The sequence below is a fragment of the Paroedura picta genome, chromosome 6, assembly GCF_049243985.1.
Source record: "Paroedura picta isolate Pp20150507F chromosome 6, Ppicta_v3.0, whole genome shotgun sequence".
Lineage (NCBI taxonomy): Eukaryota > Metazoa > Chordata > Lepidosauria > Squamata > Gekkonidae > Paroedura > Paroedura picta.
In genome coordinates this window covers 122,142,355-122,159,889 of record NC_135374.1, presented here as the reverse complement: position 1 = coordinate 122,159,889, position 17,535 = coordinate 122,142,355, and the positions used below count along the sequence as shown (strand labels likewise).

The following is a 17,535-nucleotide window of genomic DNA, read 5'->3' as shown; positions in this document are numbered from 1 at the left end:
TAATTTATTAATTATAAGAAATCTACAAAGAAAGCAGATGGTTCCATACAAATACTTATAGATTGTGTTTCTTTCCTCAAAAGGTGCCGTACGAAACACTGAACAAACGATTCCGGGCAGCTCAGAAGAACATTGATAGAGAGACTAGCCACGTCACTATGGTCGTAGCCGAGCTAGAGAAGACGCTGAGCAGCTGTCCAGCGGTGGATTCCGTGGTTAGTCTCCTTGATGGAGTAGTTGAAAAGCTCAGTGTTTTGAAACGAAAGGTAAGCTGGCACTACTACCTCATGTTAGTGCTTTGGCTTTCGAAGGTTACTTTTTATTAAGTTTTAGGAATGAAAGCAAGCCATATGTAGGTATCTCGCTTCTCTGACTCTAGTATGTATAATGGATTTGATCCAATCAGCTTTTCCTCTGGATTCTAGCCTTTGTGTAGTTACCAGTCATTAATTCAAAGGGGAAAAAGCCCTGACTTTTCCAAATATAGTGGAGGTAAATACAGAAGACTTGTTTTGTGAAATAATAAGTGTACAGTGGCTTCCCTAGCATTGAAGATAAGTCTGTCTTCAGTTTAATCAGGCTTGATTGACAGGTGAAATGAGCAGGGCCCGCAGATTTGTACATCACATGAGTGATGGGAGCGGTGGGTGGCTCCTCTGTCAAGTACTCTTGCAGAGGTTTGAGAGCCAGTTTGGTGCAGTGGTAAGGAGTGCGGACTTCTGATCTGGAGAGCCTGGTTTGATTCCACACTCTTCCTCCACATGCAGCCAGCTGGGTGACCTTGGGCTCTCCACAGCACTGAGAAAACTGTTCTGATCGAGCAGTGATATTAGGGCTCTCTCAGCCTCACCCACCCCACAGGGTGTCTGTTGTGGGGAGAGGAAAGGGAAGGCGATTGGAAACTGCTCTGAGACTCCTTCGGGTAGAGAAAAGCAGCATATAAGAACCAACTCTTCTTCTTCTTCAGTAATATCAGGGCTCTCTCAGCCTTTCCTCCCTCACAGGGTGTCTGTTGTGGGGAGAGGAAGGCAAGGCGAATGTAAGCCGCTTTGAGACTCCTTGGGGTAGAGAAAAGTGGCATATAAGAACCAACCTCCATGGTGTTCCTTTGAGGACCCTGGCCACTGCATTCTGGACTAGTTGCAGTTTCCGGATTAAAGTTAAGGGTAGGCCTGCATAAAGCGAGTTGCACCTGTAGCCTAGAGGTGAGCATTGTGTGGATCACTGTGTGTAGGTATTCCAGGGCCAAGTAGGGTTGTAGTATTTTGGCTTGGCGAAGATGGTAGAAGGCCAGTCGCACTATTGTGATTTGAGCCTTCATGGAGCGGGAAGCATCCAGGATGATGCCCAGGTTCCTGGTGGACTGATAGCTGCACACTGTCCAGGTTGGGCTGACGTGCTTCCTCCCTTGGACCTTTCCTGCCCAGCTACAGAATCTCCGTCTTTGAAGGATTGAGCTTTAGATTTGAGCCCCTCGTCACTGCTTCCAGGCAGCTGGCTAAAGCGTATGGGGGAGAATCAGCAATGCAGTAACACTTTAGAGTTTACTGCCGTTTACATAATCTTTTGTCGAGAGTTGGTGTATGCATCGGGTGAACATAGACTCTGACGTTAATTCAGTGACCAAGAAGTAAAATGTGTGCAAGAAGCACTTTAAAGTTCACATGCTTAAAAATCTTCAAGGGGAAGCATTCCAGGGCAACTACAAAGGGGGTTTCTTTTCTTCCTCTTCCTGGAGTCCTCCATTTTTACAGAGTGAGATCTGTTGAGCAGGATTTACAATAATATAATCATTTTATTTCTATAGTCCGCCCTTAATTTATTTAAACCACCTGCTTAAAAGCCTTTCAAAGAAGGAACCAGTTTCTGTTTGCTGATTGATGTTCTGTGGATGGAGCACTGATTTTTGGCGAGCAGGGAGGCCAGCGTTTCCTTGGTGTTGATTTCCTGATAATTTCCTGGCCTCAACAATATGTCTGGCGGAAAACAGGTCTGTCTTGCAGGCCCTCCAGAATTAATGAAGGTCTGGGAGGACCCTGATTCCTCTACGGAGACTGGAAAAGCTCTGGCCCTGGTTAAGGCCAGTTTTACTTCTTTTGGGCCAGGAATCCTGAGCAAATTCTGTTCACTGGATCTTAGGGCAACTTCTGGGGACCCGCTGTGAGCCTCAAAAAGATGGTGCGTAAATGTTGGGCATCCTAGAATAGGCATGGCCAGAAAGAAAATGCCCCAGGAAGATTTGACATAGCAAGCATTTTATTCTCAGGAGATGCTAAATCAAGTAAAGAAGGAAGTTCCTGGTTTTCAGATATCCCGTGCTTTGGTTTCTTCTTGAGTGACAGCCCACTTCCTTTCAGTGCCCTGGTACAGTAGCTTTATGCAGGTGCATCTGTGTAGGGGTGATTTAGCTGAGAGTTCAAAGCAGGAACAGCCTTGTACAGGAAGAGCAAATCCAGAAGTGTTTGGAAATTTTACGGAGAAACACAGTCCATTTAATGTTTTTTATAGATTTTGCTGCACTAACTGTGGTTTATAATTCAGGATAGAGCTGGGCATTCTTACGTGTTTAGGTTAGGTCCATGAAGTCGAGCTCTGACTTCTCTGACTGACTTGCAGATTGGAGTGGCTCTGGAAGAGATCTTTTAAAAGATACAATATTTAGGACATCAAAATGTCAAGTGAAATGCTCTGTCAGAGGCCTCGACTCCTTGTTAAAAATGGGTGCATCTGATGCCTGACGATTGACTCTTCTCTTTTATTGCAAGGAACTGTGGGTAAAGTGGCAAGAAGAAGAAAGAAGAAAATCAAACTGCAAAATAATACATTTGAGCTGCTTGAAACTGAGGGCTAGGACCCTGTTCTAACTTCTGACTGCACAGGTGTCTGTTCTCTCCCTCCCTCTCTTTCTAGGCAGTGGAATCAATCCAGGCTGAGGATGAGAGTGCGAAGCTATGCAAACGCAGGATCGAGCATCTTAAAGAGCATAGTAGCGATCAACCAGCTGCCGCAAATATGTGGAAGAAAAAACGCATGGATCGCATGATGGTTGAACATCTCTTACGGTGTGGCTATTACAACACGGCTGTGAAACTAGCCAGGCAAAGTGGAATTGAGGTTGGTATTTGCATGGGGAAGTACTTGGGAAAAGATTGGCATGCCTGGTAATTATTTGGAGGGCTGAGGCCCACTCCTCAGGGTAATTTTTTCTTTTTTCTTTTCTTTTTTTTTTGGGGGGGGTGACTGGCATTGGCTAGATTATGTCTGGCCAGGGCATTGAATTCTAGCTTCATGTCCTGTACTTGGCAGAACATTTCTCTTGGTAGGGCAGCTCTTCTCTTTTTAGTGGGAGAAGTATCAGCTGGATACTTCACATATGGCGAGGTAAATATAGAATCATCGAATCATGGTGAAGGTACTTCCAGGGTCATCTAGTACAGCCCCTTGCACAATGCAGAAAACTCACAACTACCTGCCCACACACAGTGACTCCAATTCCATGCCCAGATGTCCCCCCCAAAACAACAAGAAAACAACCAGAATGCCTGGCCAGTCTGGCCTGGATAAAAGTTGCTGATTCCAAAGTGGTGATCGACGTTTCCCTGGGCATCCAAGAAAGGGCCACAAGAGCCAAGCTCAGACACAATCCCTTCTGCTCACCCACTCATCATCTGCCTAAGTTCACAGAATCAGGATTTCTGTCAGGTGGCTATCCAGCCTCCGCTTAAAAGCCTCAAAGAAGGATAACTTGCCGCCTCACAAGGAGCCTGTTAATAGGATCATAGAATCCTAGAGTTGGAAGGGGCCATACAAGCCGCCTAGTCCAACCCAATTCAGGATCAGCCTCAAGCATCCAGGAGAAGGATCTGACCAGCCACTACTTGAAGGGGGAGCTCCCCACCTCCTTAGGCAGCCCCTTCCACTGCTGAACTAGACCCATAGAATTTGAGAGTGGGAAAGGGCCATGCAGGCCCTTTCCCACCCCCTGATCAAGGCAGGATAAGAATCTGTCCAGCCACTGCTTGAAGACGGCCAGCGAGGGGCAGCTCATCACTTACTGAGGCAGTTGATTCCACTGCTGAACTATGACTGTGAAAATTATTTTCCTCATATCTAGCCAATATTGTTCTCCACTTAGTTTAAACCCATTATTGTGGGTCATATCCTCTGCTGCCAATAGTAACCTTTCCCTGCCCTCCTCTAAGTGACCACCTTTCAAATACTTCAAGAGAGCCATCCTGTCCTCTCTTAAGATTTTCTTCTCTAGGCTGAACATTCCCAAGTCCCTCAGCCTTTCCTCCTAGGGCTTGAGGAACCACTATAACTGTCAGGAATTTTTTTGAGGACTAGTCACAACCAGGGAATGTGCAAAGGGAAGAAGACCCTCACAATAATAAGTTCAACTTGCAGAAGGGGGAATGTGCAGGATGTTACCAGCATCTTCTTCTCTAGTTTGCTTGTGTACACAGTGATGTGCATACATGAGAGTCTGCTGTTACGTACCTGTCTGGAGAGCCAGTTAAATTGGTCTTGTTGTTTTGTGCGCCATTTTATAAGGTTCCTGGTGTTTTACTTCAGTAGAAATAAATTATTTTATGTGCAAAGAAGAATAATTTTAGAACATGGCTGCCATGGCCTCTGGGCCCTGGACTGTCTTAGAATTATAGTGTTGGAAGGGATATCCAGGGTCATCTAGTCCAACCCCCTGCACAAGGCGGGAACTCACAACTACCTGCCCACCCACCCACTGAGACCCCAGTCTCATGCCCAAGTGATTCCCCCCCCCCCCCCCCACACTAAAAGTCTCCAGAATGCAGCCTGGCCTGGAGGGAATTCATCTACCATCCCACAGTGGTGATCAGCAATTCCTGGATATGCAAGGAAGGGCCACAAGAGACAAACCCTGGGACATCCCTTCCTGCCCACCCACTCACCATCTGCCTAAGTTCATAAAATCAGCATTTCTGTCACATGACTATCTAACCTCTGCTTAAAAACTTCCAAAGAAAGAGAACCCACCACCTCCCAAGGAACCCCTGTAACTGTCAGGATCTTCTTCCGGATGTTTAGCTGAAAATTCTTTTGAATTAATTTCAACCCATTGGTTCTGGTCCGACCCTCTGGGGCAACAAAAAACAACTTTGCTCCATCTTCTCTATGACAGTTCATGAAATCAGCATTTCTTGTCACATGGCTATCTGGTGTCTTCTTAAAAACTTCCAAAAATTGAGTACTCACTACCTTCCTTGGAAGCCTCTTCCACTGAGGAACTGCTCTCTGAGGAACTTCTGGATTCTTAGCCAGTTCTTGTTGCAATCGTTATATTTTGTTGTAATGTGATGTCGATTTTGTTAAACTTTTTAAACAAGGAAAAAAAGCTTTAATTTCCCCCCTTAGGCCTCTTTGACACTTGCCTTAGTTGTGCAGCTGCCCCTGAGCAGCCCCACAGCCTTCCCTGATCTGTTGGTTGAAGAAATTGATGGAGCCTGTGAGTCTCTGTTGGAGCAGCCAGCATTCAAATGGCCAATGAAACGACTGCAAACAGCAACATTTAGATCACTTATCAACTAGTAATAGCTGATTTGAAAAGCAGTGCAGCAGCTGGAACTGGATTCTTCTTTTTGCTGTCTTAGAGTAATTCCACTGATTGTCAAAGGAGCGGCAGGAAAGGCTGAAAGGAAGATGCTCCCCCCCTGGGGTCGAGCCTTATTGGCTCCAGTCTCAAATTGCAGTAGGGCGGGGGGAGGTTGAATGTGCGTTGTGACCGCTCTGGAGCGTCCTGTGAGGGACGGACGAGGGACAGCAGAGGCGGAGGAGGCCAGCAATGTATACCGTGGCTCCACGGCTGCCAGAACAAGGCCTTGGAGTGGTGTGTTGGTAGAATGGGCTGCCCTTAGCAGGGACGGGGTCACACTCTGATACTTTCCACTTGAGAGCCATTGTGGTCTCATGGTTACATGTGAGGGCCTCTAATCTGGAGAACTGGGTTTAATTCTCTACTCCTCCTTATGCAGCCAGCTCAGGGACCTTGGGCCAGTCACAGTTCTCACAGAGCTCTCTCGGCCCCATCTACCTCACAGGGGGTCTGTTGTGGGGGGAGGAAGGGAAGGCCACTTTGAGACTTCTTTGGGTACAACCCCAGCTCCTCTTCCTCCTCTAATAATCTGGAGTAATGTGTTCCCCACTTCCCCTTTGTATGCTGGTCAGTGAGATGAAAGTTAGGCTTTGAAGTGGATTCAGACCGTCTGCCAGAAAAGCAGTTTAGTGTAGGCCCTCCTTTGGAAAGAATGGCTTCTGCCTGGGCACCCCTCCTGCATCGTCTTCTCCACACTCCTTGCCGTCAGTGGCTGGTGATCAGAGCCAGGGCTTGCTTATCCTTTGCTTTGTGGATGCCAGCCAAAGGATTTCTGCTTATGGAATAAGTTCTCTCCCACCACTGAATGGGGTAAAGTTAAGATGTGTAAGCAGGTAGTGACAAAAGTTTCATCCACGTGCATTTCTGTGTCATACTGCAATGGAATGATAGTTTTGAACTCCTGAAGATTGCCAAGAGACACTACAAGAGAAACAGTGCCAAAAATACTGGGTGCCAAAGGGAAATTTGCAGGTGCCCCTTGGCAGTCAGACCGCTGGGACTTACCATGGCTTGTTTTTACAGTCCTGTTATTCTTATGCACACTGGAGAGCAATTCTTTTCTAAAGAGAGATGACTTCATGGTCTCCGGGTGCTTTAAAAACAAATTTTGGAGTGTCTAAATATGGATAGCAGCATGCCCCCCCCCCAAGATCATATTGAGTGTCTTAATGAAAGCTGTGGATAAAATTGTTTAGATCCATGGGTCAGTAATTCTCTCTCTCTCTCTCTCACAAGGACTTGGTAAATATTGAAATGTTTTTGACTGCCAAAGAAGTAGAAGAATCCTTGGAAAGGCAAGAAACAATGACTTGCTTAGCTTGGTGTCACGATAACAAGTCCAGGCTCAGGAAGATGAAGGTACAGAAGCTTTTAAAATTGAATTGAATTTTATTTTGTCTGCTTAATTGATGGGGCAAAAGTCTCATGCTTGAGTTCTGGTGAATGTATAGAAATAAGTATGTAGCTTTAAAAATAGCTTATACTCTACATTTAATAACAATATCAGTGTACATAGGAAATTTTACATTCAGCATTTTTTCTAGGATTTTTCTAGGATTTATCCAGGATTTTTACAATTCCACTATATGCGGGAAAAAAGAGCCCACATTTTCATGACATCTCCAGCATTTGCCATCCTGCTTATCCCTTTTGATGTTATATACCACTAGGGGCCAACAGCAGTAAAGCTGACAACGGGCGCTAGACTGGAGACCGGGAAATACTGTAGGCAGGGGCAGCTCTCAAAAGGCAGGCATCTGCAGCCTCCGAGCCTCAGAGGGAGGTGGAAGGAGGAGGGGTTAGTCAGGGGTGGGGGACGGAAGGCGATTGGCTGGCCACTGGGCAGACAGACAGGCAAGCCGGTTGGAGGAGGAGGCACTCAGGGGCGGGACAGCCACCCTGAGTGGGTGTTATCTCTGAGTGGCACTTAAGCCATGAGACACGCTCCTCCTCCAAGGCCTTTCCAGAAATATTGTGGAACAGATTTGTAAAACATTTTATACCAATTTACTCTTAACATTTGGCATTTTGTAACTTTTGTTTTTCTCCCAAATCTGCTCCCACATATCCTTCGTGATATTGTGGTTTAGGTTCTGCATCCACTTCATACAGTTTTCAATTTGCTCTGTTTCAGTTTCATATCTTAAAAGGAGGTTGTATATTTGCCTTTGCATCTGAGATTTAGCTAGATAGAGAAGAGATTCAAATTCTGTTACAATTAAATTTGCAAGACCTTGATGTTGGAAAAACAATTTGAACCGGAATATAAAGGTAGCTATCGAAAGCCTGGACCATTCCTGTCTCGATCCTAACAGCTGCATTTGAGATGTTGTTTGGTACAGCCAAAATTGCCCCCAGAAATTTAGACTGGACCTTTTCTAGACTGCCCAAGTTGTCCATTATACTAATTGGTGCCCCATATGTCAGCCGAGCAAAGCCTTGAACTAGGCTCCATTAGACTTAGTTTAAAGCTCTCCTCAGCAGGTCCACAAGACTGTTCATATAGACTTTTCCCCCCACCATTGTGAAGTGCAAACAACTCCCAATAGAAGAGCCTCATCGTGGTAGCAAACCCCCAAATCTTTCCTGATGACACCAACAACCCAGCCAGTAATTTATCTGCATTATTTATCTTTCCCTTCCTTAGCCTCTGCCATTACCAGGAAGAACCATTCCAAGATGTCTCCAGTCTTCCCCTGAAGGCTGAACCCTGGGTGGGTCTTGGTCCCCTTAGTGGCCCTTACTGGCTGCAGATCCCTGTCCCCAGAGAAGCACATCAGATCTCAGCAAGGGCCAGAGCCTTCTTGGTCCTGGCCCCCACCTGGTGGAAAAAGGTCACTGAAGAAATAAAAGCCCTGCCCGAACTTCCACAGTTCCACAGGGCCTGCAAAAGGGAGCTCCTCCGTCAGGCATTTGGTTGAGGCCGACCGACTCAGAACACCTGCTGCCCCCCCCTCCCGAGATGCCCATCCATGACTGAACAATTTGATCTCCCCAGTGTTGTTGTTATTCATGTTGTGTTGTAACTGTTGCTGATAGATTATTTTGACATTCTGTTGAAAATTGTGTAATGTTATAGATTGCTATAATGTTCCATGTAACTTGCCCAGAGACATAAAGAATGGGCGGTATAAAAATCCAATTAAAATTAATTAATTAATTAACCAAAAATGCCCCTCAAACAGGAAATTTCTGGCCATGATTTAATTCTTTATGTAAAATAAACAAGCACGCCCAATGCAAATTTGTGTTAGTCTTAATAAATGGTAAAATTATATGTATACCAAAGAATTGTTTTAAAATAAATTTCTTTATGATATATTGTCAGTAAATGTTTGATTTGTATACTTGTTATCTATCTGTCCATCAGATTTTTATACTGTCTCCCATATGGCTCAGGCCGGTTTGCATACAACATTGTGGGGGTATTACATGGAACGGCCTAAGTATATAACATCGTCAGAAATAACATCAATAATAATCAACAGTGGTTCTAAATTAACATAATTTCAGTGGTTTTGATCAACAATAATATAACACGAACCACAACTTAGATAAACCCCCAGAGAGGCCAGGCTGGCGTAGGCCATGGAGGAGGGGTCTGAGGGGGGACTCGCAGATGTCACTGGGCTGGTCAGTCTCAAGGAAATGCCTGCTGGAGGAGCTCCCTTTTGCAGGCCCCGTGGAATTGTGGGAGTTCAGGCAGGGCCCTGATCAGATTTGTATATCTGTGATTTGATTTGAATACCTGTCATTCATTATGGGGTCATATTTTACGCTATCTTTTAGTGATTTGAATTTTATTATTAATTAGGACTAGGGGCTCTATTGGTAGATTGTTTTTATGTTTTACAATGTATGGTGTTTTTTTAAAATTCAATATAGGTAAACCACCACAAGCCTGCTTTGCTAGGAGCGGCGGTATATAAATATAAATAAATATACCTAACTTAAAGGTAAAGGTATCCCCTGTGCAAGCACCGAGTCATGTCTGACCCTTGGGGTGACGCCCTCCAACGTTTTCTTGGCAGACTCAATATGGGGTGGTTTGCCAGTGCCTTCCCCAGTCATTGCCGTTTACCCCCTAGCAAGCTGGGTACTCATTTTACCGACCTCGGAAGGATGGAAGGCTGAGTCAACCTTGAGCCGGCTGCTGGGATTGAACTCCCAGCCTCATGGGCAGAGGTTCAGACAGCATGTCTGCAGCTTTACCACTCTGCGCCACAAGAGGCCGTATACCTAACTTGGGGTTACATACAAATTTCTTGGGCGAGAAGGGATCCCGAGTAGAAAAGGTTTAAGAAGCCCTGTTCTAAAGAGCTTGACTCTGAAGTAGAAGAAGCCGAAAGGGTCTGAACTCCACAGGGTTGTCTCCATTCAATAAAGCTCCATGTCTGGGGCTACCAAATGAGGCAAGGCCTTGGGCTGTCTTGAGCAGAGCAGTTTCTAGTGAGCTGTTGTTGTGCAGGGCAAAATAAGGGCCCAAGCTGGCATTCAGAAGGGTCTTCCTTTTTGTCAAATAGTTCTCAATGGAATATGAAGAGGCATTTCTATAGGAATTAAGTTTGGAATACTGTACAAATAAATAGTGTAGGAATGGATTGTTAAATTTTATTTTTATCTCTTATTATTATTTATTCATTCAGCTTATATACTGCCCCTCTCTGCCAAGTCTCAGATGCTCAGTTTTGATTAAGAATTTTATTACTGATTTGTGTCACACCAATTCCTTGTTCCAAACCTCTTGGAAGCAAAGTGGTAAAAGTCAGGCCAGGTAGTAGACCAGTATACAGAGGTTACAGCTGTTCTCTGTGCCAGGCTGCTGTGGCCACATCTGAGAATCTGTCTTGTCTTTCCTCTCAGAGTTGTCTGGAGTTCAGCCTAAGGATTCAGGAGTTCATTGAACTTATTCGACAGAACAAGAGGCTGGATGCTGTGAGGTATGAAAATGGAATGCTTACCAAGCAATTTCTTGAATGCTGTTGTATATCACTTTTTAAAAATAATAGTTTGAGCAGCAGAAGATCTGTCTCTGCAGAGGAATCTTGTCATCTTTACTGCTGTTGAATGCTTTAGGGTACTGTGTGTAAAATTTCATGACTCATTGTCATGAAAATAAAAACATTGTTTTTAACTTGCCTTGAATGTCACAGTGACTCAGTAGTAAGTTTGCTTTGCCACTGGAGTTCTGTTACATGAAGAAGTAGCTCCTCCTTGACCTATTATGCACGGCACCAGCCACGCGGGGCATTGTGCCGGGACAGATGCCCTGGCGCTTCCTATGTACTCATGGGGGAGGAATCCCCCAGTGTATGCGGATTGCCCTGGTGTAGAGCAGGTGCGCGCGCACGCACGGGATGCCGGGGCTGGAAAGCCTGACTCGCTGCCTGAAGGTAGCGACGATGAGGAGGTGAGTGGGGGGAATAGGGCCTCCACCGCACAATGGTGGGGAGTGACAGGCCACTCTCCCATCATGGTGGGGGTGGGGAGACTCCACTGTTGGCTCCACAGAGCCGAGAGGGGCGTGCAGTGTCCCTCTAGGGACACCATAGGTTGAGGTCTTCCGCTTATGCATGGGGCTGGCCCGACCCAACTCCTGCTGGCACTCGCGGCATCCAAGGGAACATGGAAGATTCCACGTTCCCTTTCTGCGAGTCTTCCGGGGTGCTGTGCCGGGCCAGGGCTGGGATGGCGGCAGCAGGGTGCATAACTGGGGCTGCCTTGCTGCCGCCATCCCAGATTTCTAGTCCCGTGCATAATCAGTTCTTGGCCAAGAGCTCCAGATGAAATCCCAGTAATAAGAGCATACTGTAGCATGTAAGAGAACCCAGCCCCAGGATTTAAGGAAGGTAAAATAGGCCCAGTCAAATGAGGCTTGTCACTTCAAATGAAAGCCAGTAATCTCAGGTGTATGACGGCAGACTTGAACTGTGATGAATTTCCTGATTTGCACCCAGTATAGGGGCCTGTATTGAGCTCAGTGTTGGAGGAATTTGCCTCATTAGCTGAACATAGCTGCAGATGACCCATCAGGTCAGTGCTGGACAAACCGTTTGAGAGAGACTTTGTCTCTTGTAGCATAAGGAAATTTTGTGGGTCAGATGTCAGATCCTTTTCCAGTTAAGAGTTTTATTTAAAACTAGGTTTCTAAGCCCGTTCATAAGAACGGGCTTTGAAAGGCCCGCCCTTTGGCGCCAAGCACACCCATCACCCCAGGGAGGCAGCGGGTGCACTCCGCGGACTCGGGAAGCCGTCCCCAGCTCCCTCCCCCTCACCAAAGCTTTCCCTGGGCCCGCAGAGCGCACCCACCGGCTCTGCAAGGCGGCGGGTGCGATCTGCAGGCCTGGCGAAGCCCTCCCCAGGCCCCTCACCCCCACGGAGGCCACAGCTTACCAGCTTGTGGCTGATGCTCCATGTTTGTGTCTGGGGGGGGGGGGCAGGAGGCGCAAAGCACCTCCCGACTGGCTAGAACTCCCAGGTGAGGGCTCAATTGGAAGGCCCAATCGAAAGTTCATGACCAAGTGGTTTCTCTGTGGAACAGACTTCCTTGGGAGGTGGTGGGTTCTGCTTCCTTGGAAGTTTTGAAGCATAGGCTAGATAGCCATCTAACAGAAATGCTCATTTTAATGAACTTAGATTGTGAGGGGGTAGGGAGGAAGGGATGTGCCAGTGTTTGCATTTCGCTCTCCCTCACCCAGGTCTTGTTCATACACTCCTAGTCAACCCCATGTTCTGCAAAATATGTTTGCAGGGTCAAGGATTTGTGGTTAACTGGCCTAGTGTTGCACAACATGGGGCAGTATCCACGTCCTCACCCCGGTCAGTGGTCTCTAGCAGATGCCAGCCATTATACTCGTGACCCAGATAATTTCTACAGGATTGTCGCTCTCCTTGTCTGCTATTTCTTGACAGGCAGGCCCTCTCCTCACATACAATGCCGTTCCACCTGATCTTCATTCTTTTCTGCTTTTTTTAAACCACTCATATCCATCCACTACTGCATTCCTGCCATGGGAATCATTCTACCAAGTTTCTGTAATATCTACTAAATCATCTCTCTTTCTACATGTGAACCTCAAGCTTTTTCTTCTTATTGCCCTTCATTCAGATGTTATAGGCACCTGAAGCCCCTTACCCTTGCTTTCATTTGACCTGGCCTTCTCAGGCTAGCCACTGCTGCTTGTTTTCCTAAATTAGAATCCCTGTGTGGGACACCTCCTTCCCGTTGTGGCGTCAGTTTAATGTTGTCCTGATGAATCTCCCCAGGTTCTTGCTGAACACATTCTCCCCCAACTTTAATAAGTGAAGTCCATTGTGGCCCTTCTTCTAGAAAACCTATCTAGGGGTTCCAGAATCCAAATCCCACCTGCTGGCACCAATAAACCAGCCAGCGGTTCACCTCCATTGCCTTCTGCTCCCCTGACAAGAAAGATCAAGGAGTATGCTACTTGGGCCCCCATTTGTTTCAGCTGCCTCACAAGATTTTCATTAGTTAGCCTTAATACATGCAATTGTGTTCATGGCTATGCGGTTAGTTTCCATACAGACCATCGTAAATGGATAATGATCCGTGGGTTTTGGCATGCAGGCCTTAATATCTGGGATCTTGGTCCCTGGGAAGCAACATACCTCTTGGTCTATGGGGTAAGACGTAGACATGTGGCATTCAATACCACTCAGCAGAGTCATCAAGGACCAACACTTCCCTTTTTCTTCCACTGCAATTGTCCCTCTCCCCATGCCTTCATTCCATCCTTGGTTTCATATGGTTCCTCCTCTGCCCTTGTTGCTGCTTCTATCTCCCTCCAAGGGCCTGGAATCAGTTCATGATCTCCAATGGCTCTAGGGGCCATCTTGTTCAACACCTTCAGGCTCATGTTGGAAGCTCTATAATAGAGTCACCCCCACACCCATTTTCCTTTGGACTGGTCTCTCCATTTCTATGCAAATTCACACAACTCCTGCCAATGAATACCTCTTCTCCCTTGATTACGTATGGTTTTAATCCTTTTTTCCAGGCCTGTAATTTTCCAATAGCACTATAATTTCAAACTTATGACAAATGTAGTCCATCCTGTCTTCTGGGAAGAAAACGAACATGGCACAATTCTTGCAGGTGACTGGATCTGGGCCTTGAGAGTCCACCATCACCTTCCAAATAGATTCCTTCATTAGATTCTTTATCTTTTAGGCTGATCCCCATGCCAAGAAACTTTCGGCTTGCGACAAAGTTCTTGTCTCTGACAAGGAGGAGCTTTTGATTTCACAGGGTTACAGTACAGTAGCGATCCCCAACCTGTGGGCCGCGGACCACACGTGGTCCTTCGACTAATTGGAGGTGGGCCCCGAAGGACGCCTTCTCCCCCCCCCCGGCCCTTTACTTCATCCCCCTCAGCCCTTTACAACACACTTCATTGTTGTGGTGTGTCTGTATCTTATTTTGAAGGGATGTTTAAACATTACCATAGCGATCAGAGAGCTTTAGGGCAGTGGTTGAGAGTAGAGGAGTAAACTACCCCCCCCCCACCAGGCCTCAGTAAAAGGTGTTGAGTGGTCCCCGGTGGGTTTTATAATCCCTATTCTGCAATCCGTCTCCAGCAATATGCTTCCTCAATCAGCCACAAATAAAAGAACAGAATCCGTTCTCCAGCAGGCTACAAAACACCCACTTACTCACAACTACTGTCCTCACACATAGCAGCCACAGCAGAGGGGAAAAAAGGGAAAGAAAAGCCCCTCAAATTTCTGTTGAGTTCTCCAGCTGTATTTTCTCAGCGAGACCTGCACCCCCCTGGCAATAAATAGGTTTGTCATCTGTTCAGCAATGAAGAGGCCTGTTTGTCCGTCAGCCTCCTGTATGAGAGGGGCTTGGGAGGACAGTGATTGCGTGGAGTACTACAGTTTTGCTGTCTGGGATTTTTGGAGTGCAATACACAAATACTAAAAAACAAATTTTGAAAACACAAAGAGTCAAAGAATAGGAACAACAAATTTTGTGGGACACAAAATTGGGATAACATTCAGTTTACAGGGTGAGTGACTTTGTGCTTAGAATTCGACAGTGTGTGTTCCATATTAAATTGATGCAATGGACTTGACAGGACTTTGTTATCTTTCCACTGCTGTTCCTCACACACACACACACACACACACACACACACTGGTGCCAATGAACACAATGCAGCAACATAGGTAATGTTTGTTATGGGAGGGTACAATGAATGTGTGCAAGGTTGGGGGGAGGGGAATGACACATGCATACTCTCAGACCTTGCAGTTAGCGTGGAAAAGGTGGGCTTCATGCCACTGAGAAGTGCCTGGTGTAGTGGATGTTTGCCCTTCGGAAGAAGCTTCATGGCTAAGAAAGTATCAGGACCCAGAAGGGAGGAACTTCCTTGATTTACAGTTGTTGTGTTGAAGTGTTGGGTTGTGTATTGCATGTAGAGTGCCTTAAAATGCCGGCCAAGTGGGCACAGATGTGGGCTCATGCTGCTTTCTGACTTCCAGACATGCGAGGAAACATTTCAGCCAGGCGGAAGGCAGTCAGCTGGATGAAGTCCGACAAGTGATGGGGATGCTGGCCTTTCCTTCCGACACCCACATCTCTCCTTACAAGGTATGGTTCCTTTTAATTGGCTGAAGGAATGGGCAAACATTCGTGGCTTTGGTCCATACACTGATGGGAGCTTATTCTGATGCCCCTTATAAAAAACAACTCCTCTTCTTCTTGATATTGCTTGTGGAAAACTCAGAACACTGAAAGAAGCCTGGGTAGTGGTGAGTTCTCTGTAATGAAGAGGCCAGAGTGCAGGTTGTACAATGCTGCACCGTTAATTGTATGGTTTATCTTGTTCATATTTTTGTGAAGAGCACTAAAGTCAAGTACATGAATGTGGCTAAAAATTTATATTCCTGCTTTGGTCTATTCAAGAGGCTGCATTTTTTGTTTTCCAACAGGATCTTCTGGACCCTGCCCGATGGAGGATGCTCATCCAGCAATTTAGATATGATAACTATAGGTTGCATCAGCTGGGGAACAATTCGGTCTTCACTATAACACTCCAGGCTGGGCTCTCGGCTATAAAAACACCGTATCCTTGCAGACAGCACCGCAAACTGCCAAACGTTTGGCTTTTGGGGGGAAAATGAGGTGTGAATCTGGGTGGTTGTAACTGGAGGGTCCTAGCTGACCTATTGAGACCCCACAGGGATTTCAAGGCAAGAGATGGATCGAGGCTGGCTAACCCTGGCCTACCTCTGCATCGCAGCCCTGGCCTTTCCTTCCTTGGTCTCCCATCCATGGACCAGCCTGGGCTGAGCCGCTGAGATCTCATGAGTTGACTAGCCTAGACCCGGGGTCGTCAACCCCTGGTCCGCGGTCCACTAGTGGGCTGTGAAGGCCTCGGTGACAGGCCGCCACGCCTGCCTCTCCCCCCCCCCCCCGCAGAGAGAAGCTCACCAGGCCGCGAGAGAAGCGGCTGCTTCACTTGCGGCCCAGCTAGTTTTCTGCTGTGAGAGCTGGGGGGGGAAATGCAGGCGTGGCCACTGGCATGCTGGCGGGCACAAACGCGCATGCGCGGAGCTCCCGCGCATGTGCAATAGCGCCCCCTGGTGGTGAAAATGTGCATGCACAGAGCTGCCGCACATGCACGTTTTCACTTCAGGGGCGCTAACGCGCATGCGCGGTGCCCGGGCCGCCGGCTCTTCACCACCTCCGGAGGTGGTCCTCAACCTTAAAAAGGTTGGGGACCGCTAGCCTAGACTATCCAGGTCAGGCCAGTGGGGATTACAGGTAGGCAGGTTTTTTAAATGTGATTTTGGGGGAAATTGGCAATTTTGAAAAATTGTGGAACCAAGTAAGGCAAGATATTCAGATCTGGGATTTTCCAGAAATCTCCAAATTTTTTGGATTCAACAGACTCGAAATGAAAACTGCTAGTAAAAAGTATCAGCGTCACCCTGGGGCTGCCTTGGCTTTTCCCGCAGCCCAGTTTAAAACCAGCCACTGGAGAAAACTGTGTCTACGGGAGCGATGGTCTCCCTGTGAGCACATCTGATCCTGGCCATCTTCCTCTGCTTACCACTCAGTTTCCCCTGGGCAACAGTAGAGGGCAGTGCAGAGCCACACCACCAGGGAGCTTTCATTTCCCCAATTATTATAGAATATACTAGAATTATAACGCTGGAAGGGACCTCCAGGGTCATCTAGTCCAACCCTCCGCACAAGGCAGGAACTCACAATTACCTGCTCACCCACAGTGACCCCAATGTCATGCTCAAGTGATTCCCACCACCATCACAAATCTCCAGAATCCAGCCTGGAGGAAATTCATCTGTCATGCCACAGTGGAAATTAGCAATTACCTGGGTATGCAAGGAAGGGCCACAAGAGGCAAACACTGGCAGATCCCCTCCTGCCCACCCAGTCACCATCTGCCTAAGTTCATAAAATCAGCATTTCTGTCACATGACTATCTAGCCTCTGCTTAAAAACTTCCAAAGAAGGCAAACTCTCCACCTCCCAAGGAACCCCTGTAACTGTCAGGATCTTCTTCCGGATGTTTAGCTGAACATTCTTTTGAATTTATTTCAATCCATTGGTTCTGGTCTGACCCCCTGGGGCAACAAAAAACAACTTTGCTCCATCTTCTCTATAACAGCCCCTCAAGTATTTGAAGATGGTTATCATTTCACCTCTTAGTCATCTACTCTCCAGGCTAAACAGACCAAGCGCCTTAAACCTTTTCTCATATGTCTTGGTCTCCAAACCCTTCACCATCTTCGTAGCCCTCCTCTGGACACGTTCCAGTTTCTGAACATCTTTTTTCAGTTGTGGTGTCCAAAACTGAACACACCACTCCAAGTGAGGTCTTACTGGAGCAGAGTAAAGCAGTAACATCACT

The 17,535-nt window shown here is 46.8% G+C and overlaps 1 protein-coding gene across 2 annotated transcripts in view; it reads left to right on the top strand.

The window, feature by feature from the left end:
- MAEA (macrophage erythroblast attacher, E3 ubiquitin ligase) overlaps window positions 1–17,535 on the top strand; it is a 33,068-nt gene that overhangs the window by 9,319 nt on the left and 6,214 nt on the right. For both annotated transcript variants that reach the window (XM_077344036.1, XM_077344035.1), the window contains exons 2-7: window positions 84–266; window positions 2,911–3,114; window positions 6,869–6,991; window positions 10,496–10,572; window positions 15,140–15,248; window positions 15,590–15,723. In XM_077344036.1, coding sequence (XP_077200151.1) covers window positions 84–266; window positions 2,911–3,114; window positions 6,869–6,991; window positions 10,496–10,572; window positions 15,140–15,248; window positions 15,590–15,723 — 830 coding nt within the window. The remainder of the gene's footprint in view (window positions 1–83; window positions 267–2,910; window positions 3,115–6,868; window positions 6,992–10,495; window positions 10,573–15,139; window positions 15,249–15,589; window positions 15,724–17,535) is intronic.